At 34.0% G+C, this 25,742-nt stretch overlaps 1 protein-coding gene across 1 annotated transcript in view; it reads right to left on the bottom strand.

Annotated features, from left to right (window-relative positions):
• The window catches only part of Etnk1 (ethanolamine kinase 1), a 61,960-nt gene that overhangs the window by 3,772 nt on the left and 32,446 nt on the right, over positions 1-25,742 (bottom strand). Inside the window, exons 3-7 of the mRNA XM_010615414.3 lie at positions 18,642-18,782; positions 17,224-17,366; positions 7,252-7,335; positions 5,207-5,367; positions 287-360 (exon numbers count right to left, since the gene is read on the bottom strand). Coding sequence (XP_010613716.1) covers positions 287-360; positions 5,207-5,367; positions 7,252-7,335; positions 17,224-17,366; positions 18,642-18,782 — 603 coding nt within the window. The remainder of the gene's footprint in view (positions 1-286; positions 361-5,206; positions 5,368-7,251; positions 7,336-17,223; positions 17,367-18,641; positions 18,783-25,742) is intronic.

Genomic DNA, 25,742 nt, shown 5'->3' with positions numbered 1-25,742 from the left:
AAATTAGTAACAGCCAAAAAACTTAATTTTCTTTATTTTCCACTCAATTTCTAAACTTTCTTATAGTTTTCAAAGGAAAGATCTTTAGTTTATTGCACCACCTACTGGACAGTTTTCTAATACTGAGAATAGTGAACAAGTTTCAGTACAGCAGATTCTTTATAGATTATCAAATGTATGCAGCCTTTAGAATATGATCAATTAATAACAATGCTCCTATGAGTTCTAAATGTTAATTCACATAAAAGTAGAGACAAATGGAATGCATGTAAAAAATTAAACTTACCCAAGGAAATCAAATTCAATAGTGGAGTATTTGGCTTGAATCAAAGCCCACAATCCCCAAAAGAAATGAGAAGCCTTAAAAGGAGGGAAGAAAAACAAAGACTTATGATATTTCTTTGTAAAACAAACTGTTAATTCTATCCTACTCATCAACCACATACACAATACTTTTTTTGGGGGGGGGCTGGTGCTGGAAATTGAAACTAATATAAAGCCATTAAAACTATTAGTTGTATTAAATTTCTATCCTAGAGTACATGTTTTCTTAAATATAAAGAGAAGTTGCCATTTCAATGAAAATAACTAATAGCATTTATTCCAAAGATAAAATAAGTTTTCACCTAAAAAATAGAATTTAAGAAGTTATACTGATTTTAACAGCTCACTACAGTGCTGTCAACTTCTGTTGACAGTGGCAGTGATAGCAACATGTGTAGGGTTCTTGCTATCATGCGAGGTGCATCATTATCTGGTAGACCTACACAATTAAGTGAACAGATATTTCCCAAATAATTGACATTAAAATAATGATTCTATTATAATGCACAAGTAAGAGCCTGTTGACGTAAACCAATGAATTTTAAGGTAACAGGGTAAAAAAGGTGTTATGTTCATATCACACACTGCAACATTTGTCAAATTTTGCTACATCAAAAAGAATATACACAATTATCTGAAAAGATAAAAACTCTTTCCCACAACGTAAGAATGTGAAGTTATTTCCTCCGTATACTTCAGCTGAAACGCTGTCCTCCGACAGTAGTAGAGCACATACAGAGTACGTCTTCAGTGAAGGTGGACACTATAGAAGTCTGCAGAAATAATGTTCTTAATAAATTTGTTTCAGAGAAGTCTTGTATTTTAGTAAATAATATTTATCTTATATGTAATGAGTTTATTTTAATACATGTATTCAGTAAACACTTTGAATTTTTGTTTTAATTTCTAATTGGTAAATACCGATAATTAACTCCCATAAACAAAGAAGGCTCACAATGACCTTCAGAAATTTTTTAAAGTATAAAAAAGTTCCACACACACACGCACACGCACACACACACACACACACACACAAAAAAAAAAAACTAGGGCTGGGGATTTAGGTTTGGTGGCCTGCCTTGCAAGCGCAAGGACCAGAGCTCAATCCCTGGTACCCCCCCGCCAAAAAAAATAGTTCCTGAAATTAAAATAGTTGAGAATCACTAACCTAAATCACAATGGCATATTTTAAGTGACACAATATCATCTGTGAATGGTACCTGATCTGTTATATATTAGACTCTTTCCTTATACAGTGTCTTCATATATTAGATTCTTAACAGAAGAGACAAAGTCAGCATTTCAGCTCAATGCATTAGTTGCATTTCCAAACAGTGAAATTAAATCCAAATAAAAACTAATTCTGTAATTTATTTGCATTATTTCTCTCACATTCAGAAATTATGGATATGCAAGTCTCCCACTGAAGAGGGTGTATATGTGGGGGTGGGTGTGTGTGTGTGGGGTGTGTGTGTGTGTGTGTGTGTGTGCACGCGCATGACTGAGGACTGAATCCAGGGCCTTTGCATTGAACTTATATCCTCCCCAGCCCTTTTTTACATTTTTAAAAATTTTGAAACAAGGTCTCGATTAAGTTGCTCAGGCTATCCTCCAACTTGTTCTTCACATTCTTGAAGGGACCAGGAATGCACTCCAAGTTATTACAACAAAAACATGTATCATTCACATGGCAGACTAGTTAAGCATTTGGAATCAAAACCTACATTTCAAATTCATCTGTGGTTTTTGTTTTTGTGCCTTCCTGCCCAGCATCCTTTCCTGGCTCTTTTCTTTTTTCTCTTCCTCCAGCCCTCTCACACGTTAGTATTACTAGTGTTCTGAATGGGGACACCCCCCTCCTTTCACTTTTTACTACTTTCCCTGGTGATCTAGTCTCAAGACTTTTACTGCTGCCTCTGTAAATGATTCCAATTTGTTTCTTCACACTACTGAGCTTCAGACTATCTCTACCCAGGGCCTCCCACAAAACCACTGATGAAAAGGTACACCTTTATCTAAAGACTTTACTTTCCACTGAAGCCTATCATTTCATCCTAACTGACCAACTACACTTGATAATTCTGGCACTCATCACTACGTGGCAAATGCACTTTATCTACTGATCACGCTCCCTGAGAGATATGTTCACATTGTTCTCCTCCTCTTTAAGCACTATGAGCCTGAGGGAAAAGAAAATTCTCCTTGTATGGTAATAAACAGAGATTCATGAAGGGACATTCGATCATCTCTTCATTTTCACTATAGAGAATGGGAATGCATCACAAAGAGAAAAAAGAAAAGTTTCAGAATCAATGGTAAATACTGTCAAATGTTATCCTACGTCACATCAAGTCAGATACCATCAAATGGTATCCATGGTTATATTAGATAAGGACTACTAAGCTTAAAATGAAACTACTTTTTAGCAATTATGTCATTATTGGCCATCCTTACCAATACTTTTTTACAGTAAAGGAAAAGGTTAAGACTGCAGCAGTACTGTAAGACATGCATGAAAAATGATAAAGAAAGACAGGGTTTGCTTATATTTCACTCTACATTCCCTATAAAGTATTACCTTGGACATCTGAGATGTGACATATACCTAATGGTGCTCCTGGGGATGAAATTAAGACTTGGTCAGAGAAGAGAGTAAACTTGTTGGTTAAACAGAGGCTACCCTGCACTTTCTGCTATATTCTTTCTACCTGAGGCTAACAATGGAGGTACTGATGTAAGAAAAGCACACAACAAAGGATCACAGATTTGGATACAATAAAAAACAGAAATTAAGACAAAAACTAGCTAAATAAATGAAATGCTTTCTGAATGAAAAAGAACTGGAAGTTGATATCACACCCTCATAGGGTCTGATAAGCTGACTATATAACGCTTATTCAAAAACCAAACATATGTAGACTCAGAGGATATGCTATGAGGGACACTAGTGAGAGTTTTAAAGTTTTGTCTCTACCAAATGTCCCATATCCTTTTTCTATCAGATTTTCTACTGAATATATGACACATTTTATAAATGTATGTATAGTAGCTTTTATTTTTTTTTCTTAAATTAGGTTTAAGGAGTTTTCTCCTAATTCCAATTTGCTAAAAATTTAAAATAGAAATTGGAGTTAAATATTAACCCCCAAAAAGTTATTTTGTACATTTACCCTTCTAAATTATAAGCATTTTGGAAGGAATACTTTATGTTGTTCCTAATCTACCTGACCCAGAGGAGTAATGTGTTAATACCTAATTAATGCATTATTTATGAAAAACTTGGTGATCAGACCAGAACTAAGTGTATTTTTAATACCATGTACAGATATAATTATAGTATCCAAAAAGAAATGTTAAACATAAATGTTTATAAATGCAAATTAGCTTTCTAAAGGCAAACAGTGGATTAAGAAATAGTAGAAATTAAAAAGATCAATGCCTTTCGAATTAAAAAATTAAATGAGCACATAGAAAAATGAAAATTGTAGCAGTAATAATCTTCCTTGTTAACATAAAAAAATCACCTAAAAAGAAGCACTGACACTGAAGTTCCTTAAATGACCCAATAGGAAAGAAAACCCTGCAATTTCTCCTTTAAGATTATACTTAAGCAGAATAAACAGAAACAGTAGCCACTGTTGGACTGGCTAGAGAGTATGTCATTAATTGAGCCAACAGTTCTACTAACATAGGCATGAGAGCAGCAGGTAAAGCCACAGTGCAGCATACCCTCATATGTGAGATGCTCTCTGAGTGTGTCTGGGGAAATGCGTGCTGCTGTTCAGATTATGGACGACTACATTTGTGGGCCCCCATAAGGGTCTATTTGTAAAGACAGCTGGGCAAATATTCCTCATGTCATATGTACAAAACTGGATTAAAACTTACAAAGAAGGAGCTACAATAATTTTGCCTGGTACTCAAATTAACCGATTAATTTAATCATTTATCACTTTCTTCTCTTTGCTCATTTATCACTTTGCTCATTTATCACTTTATTCTCAGAAGAATTTAAATGTTTTTTAAAATATAAAAGCACATGAGTCAAGCATGGTGAGCATATGCCTGTGATGCCAGCTACTGAGAAGGCTGAGGCAGGAGTATCACAAGTTCCAAGCCAACCCGGAAAACTTAGCCAACACCTTGTCTCCGAAAAGATCTGAAGGGCTGGGGACTAAGCTCAGTGGTTCCATCACTTGTCTCCCAAGTGCATGGTCCTGAGTTCGATCCCCAGTACTTAAAAAAAAAAGCAAAGAAAAGATAAGATCTGGGGATGTAGATCAGTGGAGCAACTCCTCGGTTCAAACCTCAGTATCAAAATTAAAAATAAAAATTAAATGAAATTTAAATTTAAATGAAAAACAGAGAAGTAGGTTGTGAAAATAAAGCACTAACATTATTAGAGGAAGAGGAATAATTATTTATTAAGAAAGGTCACGATGACAAAACAATGGATTGAGTCATGAAAACATACTGCAGCTAGTTTTTCCAATCTACTTTTAGCATTGGGATATGATGATTAAATGTACTATGGAAAACCCAATTTCCCATAAATCTTCCTTCGGTCACACGTATTTTCATAATGTAAAGAAGCAGATAATATGAAATAGCTTAACATATTAATCCTGATCCTAGTATCAATCCACTCATTATACAAATTATTACTGAGCACCTACCATAGAACCAAGAACCAGTCTAGGGACTATGGAGACAGGAGTGAATGAAACAAAAATTTTGTTCTCAAAAGCAAGGCAATGGGGTAAATTGTAAATAATCGTGTTTCTTCCTTGTTTCAAACAAAAATTTACAAAATTTAAAATAGGAAATGTAGAAGCTTTTAAAATTATATTAAGAATCTTCAATTGTTTACAATGCAACTTACCAATGCAAACTGATTGACTTGGATGAAGAGTATTTCCACCTCCTTTTCAGTAACTTCAGTCCTAAAACCCTTATATTCTTTGTAGGCTTCAAGGTAAGAACGCAGCCACTGGCTTTGTAGTTCTCTATCTGGATAAAGACTATAGTCCACATCACTCACACCTTTAGAGGAAAAAAATACATGGATCGTTTTAAAAAAAACCATACTCTTCTATATACCTCTTCTATATACCTTAATCATCATTACTATCACCATTTTTTTTAACCTAACAAAATTATTTGACTGCAATGTTAAACAGCATTTACTAAAATTATAAATCATTCTGTATTCCAGCTTAACCTCTAAGGCACACTGTCGTTCATGACCATAATCAATTCTCACTACTATGATTTTCCCTCACAGTGTGTAGCTTGAACCACCTATACCTAAAGCCCTACATCTGCCCTTCAGCAGGTACCCCAAGAACAGTCTTCAGCATACTAAGAGCAGTTTGGAGCACAACCTCAAACCGTGGCTCCAAATTTTTTTGAATGTGAATCACGGTACGAAATACATATTATATTGAGACTTTATACATGTACAATATATACTCTACTTTCCAACTCTGATATTTCTATTCCTGTTCTTTTCCATTCCTTAATTATCCCACAAATTAGATCTCATGATCTACAGTTTGAAAAATACAAATCTAGAAGATATAGGTCTATTTTTATTTTTATTTTTTTGGCATTCAAGGTACTTCATAAACTTATCTTCTAAACTTATCTCTAGTCTTACAACTTTTTCTTCTCCTTCAGCAATTTTATACTGTACCTACAAAGGGAACTCATATTAAAACTTTCCCTCCACTTCCCTGTAGTGTCTTTCCTTTCTCTTATATTTGAATATCCAAATTCTACCTAATTTTCAAATTTTTTCTCTATAAAACTGGTTCAAGATCACTGTAGTTCTTTCATATCTACAGCACTTGACTATGTTACTAAGGTGTTTGTTACCTTGTACAGCCAGTTCCCCTTCTGTGTGTGTGTGTGTGTGTGTGTGTGTGTGTGTAGTGGTCAGGTATGGGGCTGCAGGCCTGTTATTTATCCAGCACTCTGGGAGGTTGAGGCAAGAGGGTCTCAAGATCAAGCCCAATCTGAGGAACTTAGGGATTTTGCAAGATATCCTGTCCCAAAAATATAAAGGGCTCAATTCCCAACAGGTAACACACACAAAAAAAAAGTAAAAGAAAATGCAGCACATATGTGAAGTTATGACATGTATATAATAAGCTTAGTGGAGGAAAATAACTGGCAAGATGTCAGTCAAAAATTTTTCAAACTTATTTCCCAGTTTGCAGACCTGAAATATATAAAAATACATGAACACAAGACTGTGCATAAATACAAATTCGTAGAAATGAAATATTTCTATTAGGTATAAACTATTCAAGGAAATGTCCTAATCCTTAGTTATAGGACATTTCATGTTTCTAAATACAGATCATTAAAATGAGTTTTAAATTAATTCCACTTACATAAAAGCAATTAACTTTTGTATATGAAGATGACTATAGATTAATACTCAAGTAAAAATTACCAACCTTTCAATAATCACAACCAAAAGTTTAAGATCTTGAACTTTTTAAAAAAAATTTTTTCCAAATACAAGTTTACAACAGAAACATCTTGGTCTTTGTTTTCAGAGATAGGGATCAAACCTACGTCCTCAAGATGTTAGCAAGTACTCTACCACTGAATTATACCCTTCAACCACACCAAAGGGTTCTAAATGATAATTAGGTTCAACTCTTAACACCTTAAAGTCTCAAAAGAAACCACAAGCATCATCTTCCTCCTAACCATTATTTTCTGAACTCAATTATGGAAGAAATTTTGGTAATCTCTTTCTTCCAGAAGTAAACAAAAACAAAGAAAAAGGGTCAGCAGAAGTACAAAGAGTTGTGGATGCTGCCAGCTGATCTTTTAAGAAGAAAAAATAATTCTGAAAGTATTTCAAAGTTAAATAAATTATTCCATTATTTAAGCCTTGGATTTGGATCTTACCTGCAAATTCATTGAAATGATTTCCAATATCATATGCCAGGTAGTTGTATCCAGAATATTCATAATCAATGAACTGTACATCACCTATGTGAGACACAAACATAAAGATATTAAGAAATCACATATAAGATCTGACAATCCCTATGCTATTTGTAATTAAATAGCTTCCAATATTTTGTCTCAATGGATGTGCTTGGTTACATGCACTTCTGAGACAATACAGGGTAAGGCTGTGAATTTTATGGCAATGAGCTTTACAAAATTCAAATAACTGTCTCTTGATCAACAGCTTCTCATAAATACTAATGACCATTTTATTAAGGAAAAATAAACATTCTCCAGATTCTAACAAAAGTAAGTATTTTTCACCACATGGGGGCATCAGTAACTTAAAACTTCAAGTTTAATTAATAATAACTATATCTATGCCATTTTAACAAAAACTTAATCTATGATATCTAACAGTAAATTGATAAGCTTATCCACATACAAAAATCAAATACAAAATTTCAAAGACTTGAATTCTGTAAACCTGAAGAGAAATGCTATTAACACTTGCTGATGAATTTAACAGTATCACCAATTTAAGAAGTTAATTCCTACCATCCATATTCTTCTATTTCCCTACAAAGCTACATAACTGAGGTTTCCATAACTGAGCAACATTAAGGTGGTAATTTCACCTTTTAAAAAGAATGACATATTTATAATATTTATTTATAAATTTAAGAAAGTTTTGCATAAGCTGATTCCTGTTCTAATTTTTGCTACATATATACTATATATATTTCATTACAATTCTCCAAAGATAATCTTATTCTTCCTGGACAAGTTAAATACTCTTATTTAGGGACTTTTAACTTTTGAGTATGGCTTAATCTGACAAGATGCAGGTTCTATATAAAAAGAAAAAAGAAAGTAACTTTTTAAAAAAGTAATATCATTGTCTATACCAGGGATAGATGTTTTTAAAAATTTAACATGAGTCACTGTCTACATTTAAGGATCACATACTCAAAGACTTACAGGGGTAGGAAGTTAAAAATGAATATAGGAACGGAGATGACTACAAAACAATTTCTAAGATGCTTACATTGAGAAAATGTAACAATTCTGCAGTTGCCCTACCTGTGAGGTAACAAAACAGACACGCTGTACACATTGGCATTTCTGAAATAAAAAAAACTTTGAACTATAATGCTTTGATACAGGTTTGTATGTTTAATTCAGGGAAGTACTGTACATTGGCTATATTCAAGCACAGAGAAAAAAAGCATTATATGACAAAAAAGTCATGGCACATGTAGGGTTTTACATAAAAGCAGTACCTTTATTTTTTTAAATATATAACTATTTAGTATAATCCTAAAGCTGTGTGCGTAACTGTAACATGTTGATGATGTGCAGCTCGGTGATGGAGCATTCACTAGCACACACAGGCCCTGGGCTCACACACCAGCACCGGAAAAGAAAGTCACACCTACAGTGTAAGTGAGAAGGACCAAAATATATTCATTAGCAAAACTAAATGCATACTATTACAGTAAATGTAGTATTTTAAAACGCTGGTGAGAATAAACCATCACTGCTTTAACCCCAATTATTATTTTCTTGCATCCCCAGAACATTATTCTACATAAATTCTTATTGTTAACTAAATCACTGTATGGAATTGCACAAGGGGAAGTCAGAACAGACTATGTTTTAAAACTTCTTTTCTAGAAGTTACAAGGAATGGCAGAAGTTACAAGGAATGCCACATGATAAAGTACTTGCAGCCATGAAAATCAAATAAATCAAAGCCATGAAAAACACCTCATTTTCAAAAATAAAAAGGAATTTAAAATGCCATGTGGAAAGGATACTAAATTAGTTGACACAATGTGATCCAAATTATTAAAACATGCCTACAAAGAAAAAGAAACATACTGCACAGGAGAAAAAAAGATGAATGGAAATAAAAACAAAATGTTTCAGTTGGTTTCATTTCAAGTATCAGACAAGTGACTTTCTTCCTTTTATTTTTCTAGTTTTTAAATTATTTTCAGTATTTCTTTTTCAGAGGAAAATGCTATTTTAAAAAATAAGACGAATCCTCTACATAAAACTGTTAATAAGTAAAAGACCAAACACAATGACTTAGAAATACCTATCCACAAGCCTTCAATCAGGACACAAAATTTATCAAGCACACAACTGAGCCTACTAAACAGTTTTAATACATATTTTTAACATTGCAGCTGTTGATTGCATTAGCTCTTTAAACACAAATTCTTGTAGAGCTCATATCTACTGTTACAAGCCAATAAAAATACACAGCCCAGTCCTGAAGCTTACTTTTGCCACATAAATAAAAGCTTCAACTTCGTTTTAATTTTCAAGTTATAGTTAGAATTTGGCAAATATAGTTTAAATGGCAGGTAAAAACATGCCTGCCTGTAAATACAGTTTAATTAAAACATAGATCATTTTAACAAAAGTTAAAATCTGTTTCAGCATGACAATTTTAGCAACGACTTTTTGTAGTAACATTAATTCATTAAAACTAGCCTTTATTTTTAAATGCTATGTTGAGTTTATAAATAATGAAATTTTAAAAATAAGAAAATGAAGCTAACAAGATACAGATGAGGCTGTTACCAGGCTCCGTGCATGTGAACAAGTGATGCGATAAACCTCCAGTCAGTGCGTTTAAGAAGCACGGGGTGCGCCGCCACATGGCAGCAACAATGGCATACCTAATCTGTAGCAGATGAAGAAAATTTGGCAAACTCACATTTTACAAGACACAAAGCTTAAAAGGAAAGAAATTTTCTTTTAAAAAATCTTTATTAACTATTCTTTTTCAAATTATTACAAAGTGGAACTCAACCTTAAATTTAATCTTCTGCAGCAAAGTAAAATTAGGCTTACTGCCTTATTTAGGGTGCCAGAAAAATCAAATTACAGTATTGGAAAATGCTTTTCTATCGAAAGGAAAACATTACTTTTCTCCTATAAATGTAGCTTTTAATTCCAAAAATTTTCCATGCACTGAGGTTTCAAGGGTGGAGGACAATGAAACTACTCCCTACAGTGTTGCATGTGCACTACTTCTAAAGGAGGGAGTCATAATTTGCAAGATTCTCAAGGGATCCTTGGCCTCTAAGAAGTAAAAATTCCCTAAAGTCTAGCACTGACTTTTATCTTTATATAATTAGCACAATGACAAACACATAATGGAAAAAGGATATGATTAACAGATAAAATGATAATTTGAATTTTCCCTCATATCTTCACTAAAGTAATAAAAATCTACACACTGAGTTAAATTGTAAATCTCAGTATTCTAAAAAGTCTTCAGATTTTAAAAGAATTTTAAAGCCAAAAACACTACTACATTACCTAAGCCTATACAGTTTTATCATATAACAAATCTTTGGATTCTTTTATTTTATTCTCAAGGATAAAGGAATAAAAATGAAAAGTAAAATAGTCAATCTGTAAACTTAAAAATCTTTTCAACTCATTTGTTCTGCTGTGTGAGAGGAAAGAGAATAGTAAGAAAAGTAACTATAGTCATACTAATGTTAACCAAAGTTTTCTGCCTTATAAGGGAAAGGCAGAGAGTATTCTGGTCTGGGACACTTCATTCCTAATGTTCTGTGGTGCAACAGAGTCCTCTGCATTCTGACTGTTCTGCCATCTGATTGTTCTTCTACATGATACACAGCTTCCTGGTGGGACAGTAAGGTTCCTTTCATTTTTCATCATGTAAACCACAGAGCAATTAATGCCTACAACATGGGAAGGATTCAAAGACTAGTGGAATAAATAGAGGTTTAGCAAAGAAAGCTGAGACGTAATAAGGATATATGCTTAAAGGCAGAGGGCACAATATAAATATTGCATAAAATGCCAAAGAAAAAGTGTGGTATTTTCTGATATTCGTATCCAAATATGTAACTAAATACAATGGGCCCGATGCATGTGTTTAAAAAAAAAAAAAAAAAAAAAAAAAAAAAAAAAAAAGATTAGGTCATTCAGAGTTGTTAAATTCATTTAGATTTCTTATCTCCAAGGAGGCTGTTATCTTTTGCTAACTAGTGGTCCAGGTTATAAACTAATCCACGGTTAAGATTAGATTGTCCAGTACTGGTGATTTAGCTCAGTGGCACCGTGCCTGCCTTGCAAGCACAAGGCCCTGAGTTCAATTCCCAGTACCAAAAGAAAAGAAAAGGAAAAAAAAAAAAAAAAAGATTAGATTATCCTTCTAAAAGTATGGGCAACTTCCTGGGTGATGAAAATGTTCTATATCTTTTACAGGTGTTTCAGTTATAGGATGTACACATTTTTCAAAATTCACTGAATTAAGATTTTCTGCTTCATTGAAAGGAGACAGGGTTATCCAGATTGGCCTAAATACTCCTGTGCTCAGCCTCCAAGTACCTGGGAGTAGAGGCACACGCCAGCCACTGTGTCCAACTTGGCATGCATAAGACTTGAACATTACACTACAACAAAATCCTGAACTCAGTGTTATTCATGTTGAAGTGCTGAGGCATGAAGGTCACTGATGCCTGCAAGTCACTCTGAAATACATTTTTTAAAAAGTAGTAAGATGAACTGAGGATGGAGAGATGGGATGATGTGACAAAGCACAAACTTGTCAATAATTCTAGAATATAGGTGTCAGGCACATGGGATATCACACTTTATAATTCTTTTAAATTTTGTTTGAACATTTCCATAATGTATGAGAAAAGAAAAACAGGTCAAGAGGTATGTATACTCATTTATTCAAAATACTTTTTTGGGTTTTGTATGCATTTGTATCAAATACTGTGCGTGTGACTTTTCTTCTGCTGAGTTTAGGGAGGCACTCCAAGCAGGTAGACAGCTACAAATAAATATGAATACATTTCCTCTTTATACACAAACACATTTCTATGGTCAGATATATACTTTAGTTATTCCATAAACATATTTATTTGCTTACATAAGTAAATGTTTCTCAAGGCTAGTTCTATACAGGACCATACAAGTCCTGGCACGAATATCCCGAGTCATCCATAAACCTCTTAGTAAGACTGACCTTTATTTAAATTTTAAAATAAAATGAAAAACATTTTAAATCAACAATGCCTTACACTAATAGAGTGGATAACATAGCCAATTAAGTGACTAAAAATGATGACTCATCCATTTTCTATTTATACTGGGTAAATCTCTTTAAAAACCTGGTTTTAAAAAAGAAAAAAAAATGGTTTACTCTATAAATCCAAGAAAAAGCTTTCCTTTTCCTCTTCTTTGTATTTCCTTAAAGAGCTATAAATCAGCTTCTTGTCTTTTGCTTTTCAAAGAAAAAAGGTATCTCCATTGTAGCTGTTTTTTCTTTAATTTTTTTTTTCCCCCCAGTGCTGGGGGTTAAATTCAGGACCTTACACAAGCTAGGCATGTACTCTACGAATGAGCAATAGCCACAGCTTTTTTTTTTTCCTTTTTTTTGAGACATGGTCTTGCTAAGTTGCACAAGCTCGTCTCAAGCTTGTGGTCCTCCTGCCTCAGACTCCCAAGTAGCTGCATTTATGGGTATGTGCCAGCGTGCTCAACTATTAGATCCTCTATGAGCTTTTTAAAAGAAATGGAAGGGGGAGAACTACCAAAAGTCATCAGAACAAGAAACATTCTGAAAAAAGCATCAAGATATGAGATAGCAAACTCAAAAGCTTTAGAAATTACTTCTGACACGTCAATAAAAGATTAGCTGAAGTTAAAATATTAGATTTGAGGGCCAGGGATTTAGCTCAGTTGGTCCCCAGTACCAAAAAAAAAAAAAAAATAGAGTTGATATCAGTCAATAAAAAATGCTTCAACTCATTTATTATAAGGTCTACTAAATTAGTGATTGATTAATTTAAAAGACATTTGTCAAATCTTACAGCTCTGGAGCAAGAACTACTGCTTTTGGTTTTTTTATTTGCTCCAAATTCTATCCCATCTCATTAAGTGTTCTTTTCCTACTTTTGGGGGGGACAATATCTCACTAAAACAAGCCCCTGTTTATCAACCACTGAATTTCATGCACTAATTTTCACCTCTGAATATTCTGAGTTATCAGCTGTAAACAGAAACCCATTCATCTGCCACACTCCAAAGTCCTGTAACCCGGAAGGAGTGAGAACATGCAGAGGCAGTATTCATCCTGCAATGCCCGTCAGACCCTGTAAGGTGTGCATGGTCTTTATGTGCATGTGCACTACATAGAAACATGCATATACACATACAAACACGCCCATACAGTTACACTTTAAAAATTTTAAATCATTGAAATTACAACTGAAATAGAAACTAAAGTTGCTCCTAAAGACAAACTGAACTCTCATCTATTTGTAAGTCTTTTACTAGTTATAACCAGTTTTTACCTTTTCATAATCTAATATAGTCAATAAATGCCAGCAATGAACATAATATTTTATGTTTGCCAGGGGCTAGCAAACTATGTGTGTTCAGGCCAAATCCAGCTCCCTACCTGTTTCTGGAAGTAAAGTCTTTTTTTTTTTTGTATGAGAGATCTTTATTAAAAAGCCAAGGCGGGCACATTGGCCCGCTCGGCAGAAAGAGAACAGAGAGAGAGAGAACAGAGAGAGAGAGGAGAGAGAGAGAGAGAGAGAGAGAGACAGAGAGAGAGACAGACAGAGAGAGAGAGAGAGAGAGAGAGATGGAAGTAAAGTCTTATCTGAATACAGACACATCATTCACTTATGGAGTGTCTATGGCTATATTCACACTGGAACACAGAGTTGAAAAATTTCAGTAGAAACCACAGTATGGCCCACAGTCTAAAAGATGTATAATTTCCATTTCTTACCAAAAAAATTGTAATATGCTTAGTATATTATAGCTACACTGACAGTGGTTAAGTATGTGGAGCAAGCTATGCATTGTAAAGGCATGATCTAAAATCCCAACAGCCTTCAACTGAGATAGCTATTATCTTACATTACAGATAAACCAAAATTAAGCACAATACCAACAGTATCACATTACTGCCTGAGAATCTGTTAAATATACAGATTTCTCAGTCTATCTACAAAAATTCTTGTTAGTTGGTCTTGGTCAGAACCCAGAAATCTACATTTTTCCAAAAACAAGTAAGTGATCTCAAATAGTCAAAACTCAAAAATTAGTACTTCTAAAGAGATAAAATATTTGGCTTAGTATCACTTACTTCTATAAGTGACTAAAGTGTCCTTGGTTCCAAAATCTGTATTCTAACTTGTCTTGGTTATACCTAAGTTAATACATCTATTTTTGAAAACTGCTTAGACTAAAATATATAAGAACTAAATTATTTTGATTGGAAAATATATGTAGAGACTTCAAGGTGATCCTGTATAAATTCAGTGAATTTGTGTAAAATACTCTTTTGAGAAACGAAGAGAGTGAATTACACTACAGATGTTAAGGTCAGTCCCTTGGCTTTCGTTCACCATTTCTATCTCTTTGTATCCCAACAGGTGGAAGTCCTAATCTCCAGTCATATGAATTACTTGAAGAGAAACAATAAATGAAACATGTCTGTGAACACAGTTGGTAGCTTAATCAATTATTCTATTTTGAAATTATTTAATTCTCAAAAGATTCAACTTGGCTCTTATGCTATAACAAGGTAATCAGTTAAGATAAATAATTATGGAATCTGTATTTGAAGTTTTAAAGAACCTTTTTGAAACCACTGCAATAAGTATCAATGCAGTGCCCTAGTGTCAAATATGAAACTTCTGTACATTAAACTTAATAAATTTATAGAATATGAGGGATGTTATCTTCTACTTATAACCAAAAACTCAAGCCATACAGCTCCACTATCCCCAAATCATCAGCTAATATGAAACCTGACACCAAAGATTAGACTAAGCTTTTTAACATTACTTCCTTGAGTTTAGATTTTACCTGAACATTGTAACCATATTTTCTTAATGCTGATGTATCAACTATTCACACAGGAATGTAGTTTTTTCAGATGGATGCTACAGGTCCAAATTAGCCTTCCTAACAGACATTATAAAATGCTGAGAGGAGGAGAAAAAAATCACAATCTTTCCATAACTAACAAATATAACCACAAAGACAAGAAGAAACAAATGGCACATAATGGACATCTACTGATAGAGGGCCAAGTCTAAAAACTACAAGAAAATAGCTACATTTGTGGAGTTGAATGTATTCTCCTGTGCAGGAAATAAAGATACAAAAGTATGCTTGAGGAAACTTCTGGGGTGTGTGTGTGTGTGTGTGTGTGTGTACATGTTTTTAATACAGCTGACTGATACTTCAGAGATGGGCAACTATTTAAATGAAAAGTAAAATACCTAAAACAAAGTAATCTGATTTTTTTGGTCCCTTAGTGTTAAAAACAAGTTTGTTCTATAAAATGAATATGCAAAAGAAACATAAAAATAAAAATATGGAAAGTTAAATTACATAACAAAAGAAATAACAGATTCTCTTTATTAACTTGCAGTTAAAAATAAAGCTGAGTGTCCACTTCAAATGTAAGATGAAGTCCCTCACTTGAAAGTCCATCATATAAAATGTGTTATTAGGTCCTACACTGAATTTAAAAGTTAATACACTGTTTTACTGCATAACTGATGTTCTTGTCTCACAAATGGCATTGAGATTTGGTTACTAATATATTATAGAATGCATATATACTATGACAATTATGTATAATAAATGGTCAATAATTCATTAAAAGACACTTCCAAGTACTTAAGATTTTAGGGTGTACTTGAATTTTAAAATAAAAACTGATTCCAACCAAAAATTTCACGATGATTAAAACTTAAAGATGTTAGTTCAGTATTTCTAAAAATATAACTTCTAGTCCACATTAAATACAAACAACACTCAACCCTTGACAGTGTTCCTTTGGTTAGTTTTCCAGTTAAAGCTGGCTATAAATATTTTTAAAACTTTGTATTAGAATAGTCCCAACTACAGTAATAAAGGTCATAAGTAGTGACTTAGTATAATTATGACCATGTTAATGAGAATTATTTGGCTTATATTTATTTGCAACAGCATACTTCTGATTCAAAATAGGATCTTCTAAATTATGATTATCTTCAAACATCAGTTTCCTGTGAAAAGCAATAGTGTCATAGTTTCAAGAACACTTTAAATTAATATTAATCCTTTAACCAAAGTATATTTTTAAATGTCAATTTAGTACTTGAAGGACATCTATCCTTTAGCAACCAAACCTCAAACCACTTTACCCAATGACATAATACAACCAAATGTTTCTTAGATTTAAAAAAACAAAACAAAATCTGAATACAATTATCAACATTCACAAAAAAATTCCACCTAAAAGGATCAATGTCTACCTCAAAAATATTAAAACCATTTAACAAAAGCTTCTTATTACTTTAGTAGATGGAAATTTGAGCAACCACAAACATTTCCACATCTCTGGCTCTTGCCTTAGCATCAACATATCAACACAATAAACAGGTGATGAAAAACCTAAAGATACATTTCTTTCTAATACAATAGCATATTTCCCAACACTGTCTGAAAATTTCTGTAAAAACAGAAATAAAGCAGTGCAATGTCAATTTGTTAATTTTTCCATAACCCTAATTACAAGCAGATACACTTTCAAATCATAAATAACCAAGTTTCAGAGTTATACATAAAAACAAAAGCATTTCATCATTTTTATTACTTAAATATCCAACAGGAACCATAGCTATTTCTACCAAACCAATTTTCAAAAATATTTTATACAAATATATACAGTATACTCCTAATTCATCACAGTTATCATAGCCTTATAACCTAAAAGAAAATACTTAAAGGTTTTATGCATGTTTTTAATCTTCATATTTGAAATACATTTATTTTTATTCATATAAAGTTCAAAAGACCGTTAAGAAAATAAAAATCAACCTTTCCTTACTGCTAAGGTCAAATACCTACCTTGTTTCTCATTGTAGATTATATTCTTACACAATAGGTCATTGTGACAAAGCACAACAGGTGAGCCCAGGTTGGAAAGAATCTCCTTCATCCAAGTCATCTCTTCCTGAAGAATCCGACAGCTTGGGATATCACTTAGGAACCTTTTAGTTTCAAAAGAAGAGTTGTACCTTGTTTATCTTAATGACATTTTTTTCAAGTTTGATAAAGGATTAAAATCTATTTTGAGTAAGTCTTCCCCACTTAATTGCACATACTCTGAATTAAAACAACCAATGTCTGAAGTAAAAGTATAAACAAAGAAAATCTTGAGAATGAGCCTAAATATGAATTTAAAAATTGAACAATAGTTAACATGTTCAAGACCCTTATGTAAAATGGCACAGTATTTACATACAAACTATGAATATCTTCCTCTACACTCTGAACCTCTTACTAATAATACCTAATACAACATAATACCATGTAGCTGTTTATACTGTATTGTTTCCGGAACAATGACAAGAAAATGTATGTGTTCAATACAGGCTTTTTTTCAAATATTTTCCTCCACAGTTGGTTGAATCTATAGATGCAGAGTGTCTGGACAGAGGGATGATTTTACAGAGTACATCAAATTAAACCTTTAAGTAATCAAATTCAAGAACTACTTTTCCCAATAAATTATAAAAAGACAAATGAGACAAGGGAGAAGAAAGTCTATTATAAGTCTTGCCTGCCTCTGTTGCTCTTGAAACAAAGACTTCCTAAATGCAATGATGTAGCCTTTACATATGATTTGGATGTAAAGGACAAAATAAAATGTCCAGCTTGGTATTAGTAACAACCATGCTATATAAAAACATTCATGTGATTTAGATTTTAAACACTAATCTATAAGCTCTTTATACAGGAAATAATGAAACACCATAGTCTGTTTGATCCTGGGAGTCAAGTCTCACAAAAGCCCGACGATGAAAATCCAGTAAGCCAATATTCAACCTCACTATTTGGCATGTAAACAGGATTAGTAAACTAAAATAACACAAGTTCTTATTACTACACTATCTCAATATACATCTCTAGGCCTTTTCAAATCACCTTTGAACAAAAAGGATTTTTTTTAAAAAAGATCTTTATGGTTAACTCATAAAAAAAATGCCCCCATTCATCATGACCTTTATTATTATTTCCAAATAAATGCTCTGCGTTTGCTTCTTGTTCCTCTATGTCCACCCTTTTGCTACTATAGGGTTCTTTAATTTGGGGCAAGGGAGCAGGAGTAGATGGCAGTTATTTCTGTAGTGCCATCTGAAAATCAAAGAATCAAAATTTTTTTAACTCTAATGCAGAGAGATAAACCAGACCTTGTAGATATCTTTGAGTCCTTATAAAACAAAGTAGTACCAAAAACATTTCAAATATAAAAGCAAGCTTACCTTTTATTAATGTCTTCATCTGTAAATCCCGTGGGAATGAGAGAGAAGTATTTTCCCATCTTTAGCCACAGATTAGATTTGGGGATCCAGCCATTATGTGCATGGATAGCATGGATTTTAGCAAGGTGACGAGCTATTAGCCTGTTTAACACAAAACAGCATAAAAACAGGAAAAAACGCATTATAAAAAAAATTGTATCTATTGACATTAAACATAACTTTCCTTGACCAAATGTTAGTCAGGCTTCTCAACTGTCTCCTAGGCATTTCTATGTATTTCCTTATAAAATCCCAGTTTACCAAAAATGCCCTACCTTCAATCACTCTTGCTATGTGATTAGGTTTCTTATCCTCCACCACCCCCTGGATCAATGATGGTGAACCTTTTAGAGATCAGAGACCAAGGGCCCAAACTGCAACTCAAAACCCACTTATTTATCGCAAAGTGCCAGCACTGGGATTAAACCTGAATACTGAACTTTTAATTTGGAAAAAACTCACACAGCAACATCTTTCTCTTGAAAGAAAAACACAGTAACACTCATGCCAGAGGTTCACCACCACTGGCCTGGATTACATCTGATCACGGTGGCCTGTCCTCAGCAAGAACAGTGTTATGTTGGTTTAGCCAGAATCTCCTTCGCTCTTGATGTTACCTCTTAACTTTTATCCACTGATATCCCATCCTGCTTCTGACTTTACCTTCCTACTAGCTCATCCTATATATGGAGCTGAGCCAATCTCTTTTCACCAACAGCAAGATCCCATTGCTGTGGTTCCTGTAAATACCATGACCATATGACAACTACCATGACCGTATGACCGCACTAAATAAAGCTTGCCTTTATTATTATGCTTTAGCAAGTTATCAATGATGTTTCACTGGTTACAGTGCCATGACTCAGAGAGTAATAGGTTCATCCTTGGAACTGTCACCCAGGACCCTATGTGTGAGCCTTGTGAAACATTTTTCTTCAGTTTTGGCTGACTGATGGGGAAAATCCACTGATGAATCAGACTCCTAAACTCTGGAAAGATATCTATTAAAGCTGTCAAGGACAGATTTCAATTCTTAAGATACTGGACAGATGCTCTCAAACTAGGCTTCTTTTGGAAGTTGTTCCCAAGTTCTAAATCTCTTCTTGCATCACTTTCTTGACTAGGGATTATGCCCAGACTCCCACGCAAGAAGTCCTTCTTGGTTCTCTGTGAGGCCTCTGTTCTCTCTATGGATCCTGTTTCTCCAATAAGAACTTCTCTGCCATCTGACTAATACTCCTCTTTCTGAATCCCATTTGCATAGCAACCTTGCCTACCTCCTTTTATGGCATGGCATTACTGAGGAACTTCAAAAAATAATCACAGAGGCTCTCTGATGTTCCTAGAAATTCTCATTAAATTGATCTCTGATACAGCCACACATCAAGATAACTAAAAGCTTCCCATATAACATTAATACAAAAAACATTTCAGAACCACTTATCTAAGGCACATGAGGAATCTAGCATAGTAATAATCTTTCACCACCTGTGACTAAAATAGCATGGGTTTGTCCGACTTTCACACTATCATGAATATGCTTGTTCTAATAGATTTAGTTTATGGTAACAGAATCCTAATTATCCTTTGGAAAAAATGCTACCCCCGTGACTTTGACTACATGTGGCTCATAAAGAGATGATCCCAATCCTAACCATATCCCTTCCCTACCACTAGATTTAGGAGTAAATATATGGCCAAGAATTGCTCAAGTCATGGCAACTTTCAGGCCATAGTGATTGGCTCAGGAAATATTACCTAAAATATGCCAAAAAGACTTAATTCTATATTCATTAATGCTATTAACCTTGGTTGAAGCTATTAGGAAAAGAGGACGTGGCTACAGAAGTCTTATTATTATTATTACGGTCATTCTTTAGGAAAGTTTGTCAAAAAATAAATCTAACAGCATAAATCAGAAGAGAGTAGTATTCCTAATGATATTATTAGAGCCCTGGATTCAACTCAGTATTCTCAGTTTACACAATAGTAAATTCCTTCTCCTTTAAGACAGTTTGGATTTTCTAATTAGTTTCAATCTCATTGTAAAATATTAAGCTCTGTAATCTTTTTATGTGCATGTGCTTTGGTTTGCACCTGTCAAATAGGTATCTATCTTATATAAGTAACTCCTGGCTGACCCCTCCTGAGGACCATATACTCAAGTCTACAAGAACAGAAAGACAAAGATCTTTCTTTTTTTTTGGATACCGGAGATCAAACTCGGGACCTTGCACTTGCAAGGCAAGCAGAAGCACCACTGAGCTAAATCCCCAACCCAAAAAGATGTTTTTATGCCAGTCTCTCATAATTGTGCATAGAAAGCTATGCACAATTAACCTAGGGTACCTGAACATTAGTAACTTCACAACAAAGTAAAATGGTAATAAAAATCAAAAAGCACAGGACAACTGTATACACATACATGCACATACAGGCACACCCATTTTAAGCTATTAAGAACTGATTTTAAAATGTGTACAAGGGGAAACAGAAGGCCTCAAGAATGGTAAATCTATGTTACATAAAACTCAAGAGGCAAGCTCTGTCAACAGAATATAATATCCCAGAAATAATTCACCTAGTAAGTAAGACAAGTAATTCAGAAGACCTGTCGTATACAGAAAATGCATTTAAATACAATAAATTCTATTTGCTGTGGGGTTTTTTTTGTTTTGTTTCGTTTTGTTTTTTTGGTACCAGGGATTGAATTCGGGTCCTTGCATTTGCAAGGCAGGCCACCGAACCGCTGAGCTAAATCCCCAGCCTATTTGCTGTGATTTTTAAAAAACAAATGAGTAAAGCTGTCTTTTTTTATGATTTATTCACTGGGTACACAGGAGACCCTGACTTGCAAGACATAAAAGAGTATCTTGAAAGTAGTCCACCTAATCAGCTACTGACTATAAGGGTAAATACTTAAAAATATAAAATAATGTGGCCACAATTCCAAGGAGTACTTAGAGGATAATAAAATCTGTTTACAAGAACAGCTGCTAAAAGAGAAAATAGCACCTAATTTTCAGTGTCGTGACTTTCCTGGTAGAAAGATGGCCAGCCAGGGCTGAGCCAGGATTTGAACAGAAAATACGATTCGAAAACCAAACCCATTCCACTATAGAATATCCCCATAACACTGCACAAAATTAACTGAGCTTAATTTGTATTCTACCACTGTATTTGCAACTGGAACTTAAGCATAATTATTTATTATCTCTGGTTCATTGAATCCTTACAAGAGAAACAAAGAAGCCTGTTACATAGTTCTGACATTCTTCTTCAGATCTAATGTATGTCCCTGAATAACAAGGGAAAAAAATCTAATCTACATAAAAATCTAATATAGCCAGGCAAGGTTTTGTACACCTGTAATCTCTGCTACCATGAGGGCTAAGGCAGGAGAAGAATCACAGGTTGGAGGCTATCCTGGACAACTCAGCATGACCCTGTTTCAAAATTTAAAACTTCTGGAGAATATCCACCATCACCACTCTTGTTCAATACATTTCTGAAAACAAAGCAATCAGACAAGAGAAAGAAATAAAAGAAGTATAGGAAAGGAAGAAGTTAAATCATTGTTATTTACAGATGACGTGGTATTCTACATAGAAGATCCCAAAAACTCCACCAGAAGACTTCTAGATTCAGTGGCACAGATGGATACAAAGTTAACCCTCAAAAATCAATAGCATTCAAAACAGACTCACAGAGAAATTAGAGAATCCCTTTCACAATAGCATCCAAAAAAAAAAAATTAAATGGCTAGGAATCAATCTAACAGAGGAAGTAAAAGATATCTACAATGAAAACTACAGTACTCTGCCTTGCAAGCGCAGGACCCGAGTTTGATCCCCAGTACCCCCTGCAAAAAAACTCTACAGTACTCTGAAAAAGGAGATTGAAGATTTTCCATCAGAAAATGGAAAGATAGCCCTTGTTCTTGGAAGAACCAAGATAGCGAAAATGGCCATACTTCCAAAATTGGTTTACAGATTTAATGCAGTCCCAATCAAAATTCCAACAGCATATCTCACAGAATTAGAAAAACAACCTTAAAATTTATTTGGAACCAGAAGAGACCTAGGCAAAGGCAACAAAGGAAAGGCAGGGGATATCACAATTCCTGATTTCAATTTATATTACTAAGCTACTATAATAAAAACAGCATGGTAATGGCAAAAGAACAGACCTGAGGATCAATGGAAGAGACTAGAAGATGCAGAAACAACTCCACACATACTCAGCTACCTTATCTTTGACAAAGGACCCAAACAACATAACTGGAAGAAAGACAGCCTCTTTAATAAATGGTGCTGGAAAAGCTGGCTTGCCACGTGCCAAAGATTGAAATTAGACCCCTATCTTTCAGCACGCACTAATCTAAAATTAAAATGGATCAAAGATCTAAATATTAAAATGGAAACACAAAATCTGTTGAAAGAGAGAATAGGTAGAACACTTGTGGACATAGGAATAGGCAAAGACCATGAACAAAACCCAGACCATACAAAGAATCAACAATTAGGAACTCATTTTACTAAAAAGCTTTTGCACAGCAAGAGAAGCCACCAAGAGAATGATGTGGGTAAAAAATTTTACCAGATATTCATCAGATAAAGAACTATTATGCAGCATATATTATGAAGAACTCAAAAAAATTATACCTCCCAATTTAAAGACCCAGTCCAAAAATGGGCAGGCATCTGAAAAGATACTTTTCAGATAGAGAATTAGAAAGGGCAAATAAATATATGAAAAAAATGTTCGACATCACTGGCCATTCATGAAATGCAAACTGAAACAATGCTGAGATTTCATTTCACTCCAGAAAGAATGGGTATCAAGAAATCAACCAATAACAAATGCTGGAGGGGATGTGGAGAAAAAGGAACCCTTCTGCACTGTTGGTGGGAGTGTAGACTGGTGCAACCACTGTGGAAATTAGTGTGGAGATTTCTCAAAAAGCTAAAACTAGAGGTACCATTTGACCCAGTTATTCCGCCTCTTCTTGATCTTCTTGAAAGAATTAAAAAGCATAACAGTGCTATATGCACAGCCATGTTTACAGTGGCACAGTTCATAACAGCTAAATCTTGGAAACAGCCCAAATGCCCATCAATCAATGAGTGCATAAAGATGTGGCTTTTTTATACAATGGAAAACTATTCTGCAATAAAGGATCAGCTTAAGACATTTCTAGATAAATGGAAGGACCATAAGACCATATTCTTAAGTGAAATAAATCAGACACAGGTTTAAATACCACATTGTTTCTCTGGTGTGAGAAACTAAAAGTAGAAATAAGGACTAAAATGTATAATAGATGTTGGAAAAAGGGAAATGTGGAAAAGATAGTCAAATGGGAAGAGGAACAAGGGAGGAGGGAGAGAGAAAGGAAGGGACAAGAAAAAAAGTGAAAATGGAAAAAATGGAAACAAAGCTTTTAAATATAGAGAGAGAAGGGGAGTTAAGGGGGGGTCAACACAATAAAATAAAATTTACTTTAAAAAAATTAAAAACTCCTGGGGAGTAGCTCAGTACCAGAGAACTTATCTAGCATGCTAAAGACTGTAGGTTCAATCCTCAGGGCTGAAGAAATAATTATTTATTAAATCCAGGCACAGTGGCACACACCAGCAATCCAAGCTCAGGAGGCAGAGGCAAAGGACCACAAGTTTGAGGCCAGTATGAGCAACCTGGCAAAACTCTGACTCAAAATAATAAAAAGGGATGGGGATACAGCACAGTGCTCCCTGATTTCAATCTCCAGTGAAACAACAAATTTTTTATTGAAATTCTTAACTTAAAAATGACAATGTAAGGGCCAGTGATTTAGCTCAGTGGCACAGCGCCTGCAAAGTCCTGAATTTGAACCCTGGTGTCAAAAAAAAAAGACAACATAAATTTCACATTCAGATTCACATACAAAGACCTTGTAGATTAACTTACCATTTCATATCAATTTCCTACAAGTTACAATAAAAAGAATAAAAGCCCTTAAACTATGGCGTGAAAAGGCTTAATTTTCCAAATTAATTACCCCTTCAAACAAAAAGTAACATAATAAATGGAATTTATAGCTTATAGATGGGATTCTGAGATTTACATAAAATCTTAAAAACGTTTTCTCTATCCCATGATACACTGCTACTCTAACTGGAAACAAATTAAAATATCTATAGTGATCATCCCACTATAGCCTAATTTTGCAAAATTAAATATTAAAATAAGAGTTAATGTTTAACAGGCTTCTACAAGTAAATTAAAGATCATTTGCTCTATTGATAAATGCACTAAGACAAAGATGAATTATATAAAAGGGAAGGTAAATATTAAATAGTATGTTTATATAACAGGTAGAAATATATTAATGTTATTTAGAATTCTAGGCAGCATTTTCCTACAAAATCCAAAAGAGAGGAGCATTAGCAGTATAACTGATACAAAGTTATCCTTCAGGCCAGGCGTGGTGGCATGCACCTGCAATCCCAGCACTTGGGAGGCTGAGGCAAGAGGATCGCTGTGAGTTCAAGACCAGCCTGGGCTACATAGTAAGTTCCAGGTCAGTCTCAACTACATAGTGAGATCCTATCTCAAAAAACAAAAACAAACAAACAAAAAAAAAGTTATCCTTCAAAAGGCAAAGACCTTCCTTATTCTTCTATTCTAATGCTCACCACTTAGGCCACACTTACTGTTAAACATACTGTTTACGTATGAATTAGAATCACTTATTGAGTACACCGAGAAAATTTTCATAGTACCAAGGAATTCTTCCACTACTAGATTATCAGGTAAATTCAAATCTATTTTGGATTTACTTGAATATCATGTAATAAAAATTTCCTTATATTTGTATATGACAATTAGTGTTTTCCTGTTTTAAAAAAACACAATGGTCATCCATATGAAATACTGCCTGGGGTAGGGCTGGGGATCTAGCTCAGTGGTGCTGCTGCATGCCTTGCAAGCACAAGGACCCGAGTTCAATTCCCAGTACCAAAAAAAAAAAAAAAAAAAAAAAAAAAAAAAAAAAAGAAAGAAAAAAAAAAAAAAAAGCAC

This window comes from Fukomys damarensis, unplaced genomic scaffold (genome assembly GCF_012274545.1).
Source record: "Fukomys damarensis isolate Sample0158 unplaced genomic scaffold, DMR_v1.0_HiC HiC_scaffold_19, whole genome shotgun sequence".
Classification (NCBI taxonomy): Eukaryota; Metazoa; Chordata; class Mammalia; order Rodentia; family Bathyergidae; genus Fukomys; species Fukomys damarensis.
Note: the sequence above shows the minus strand (reverse complement) of the source record. Positions and strands in the feature narration are given on the sequence as shown.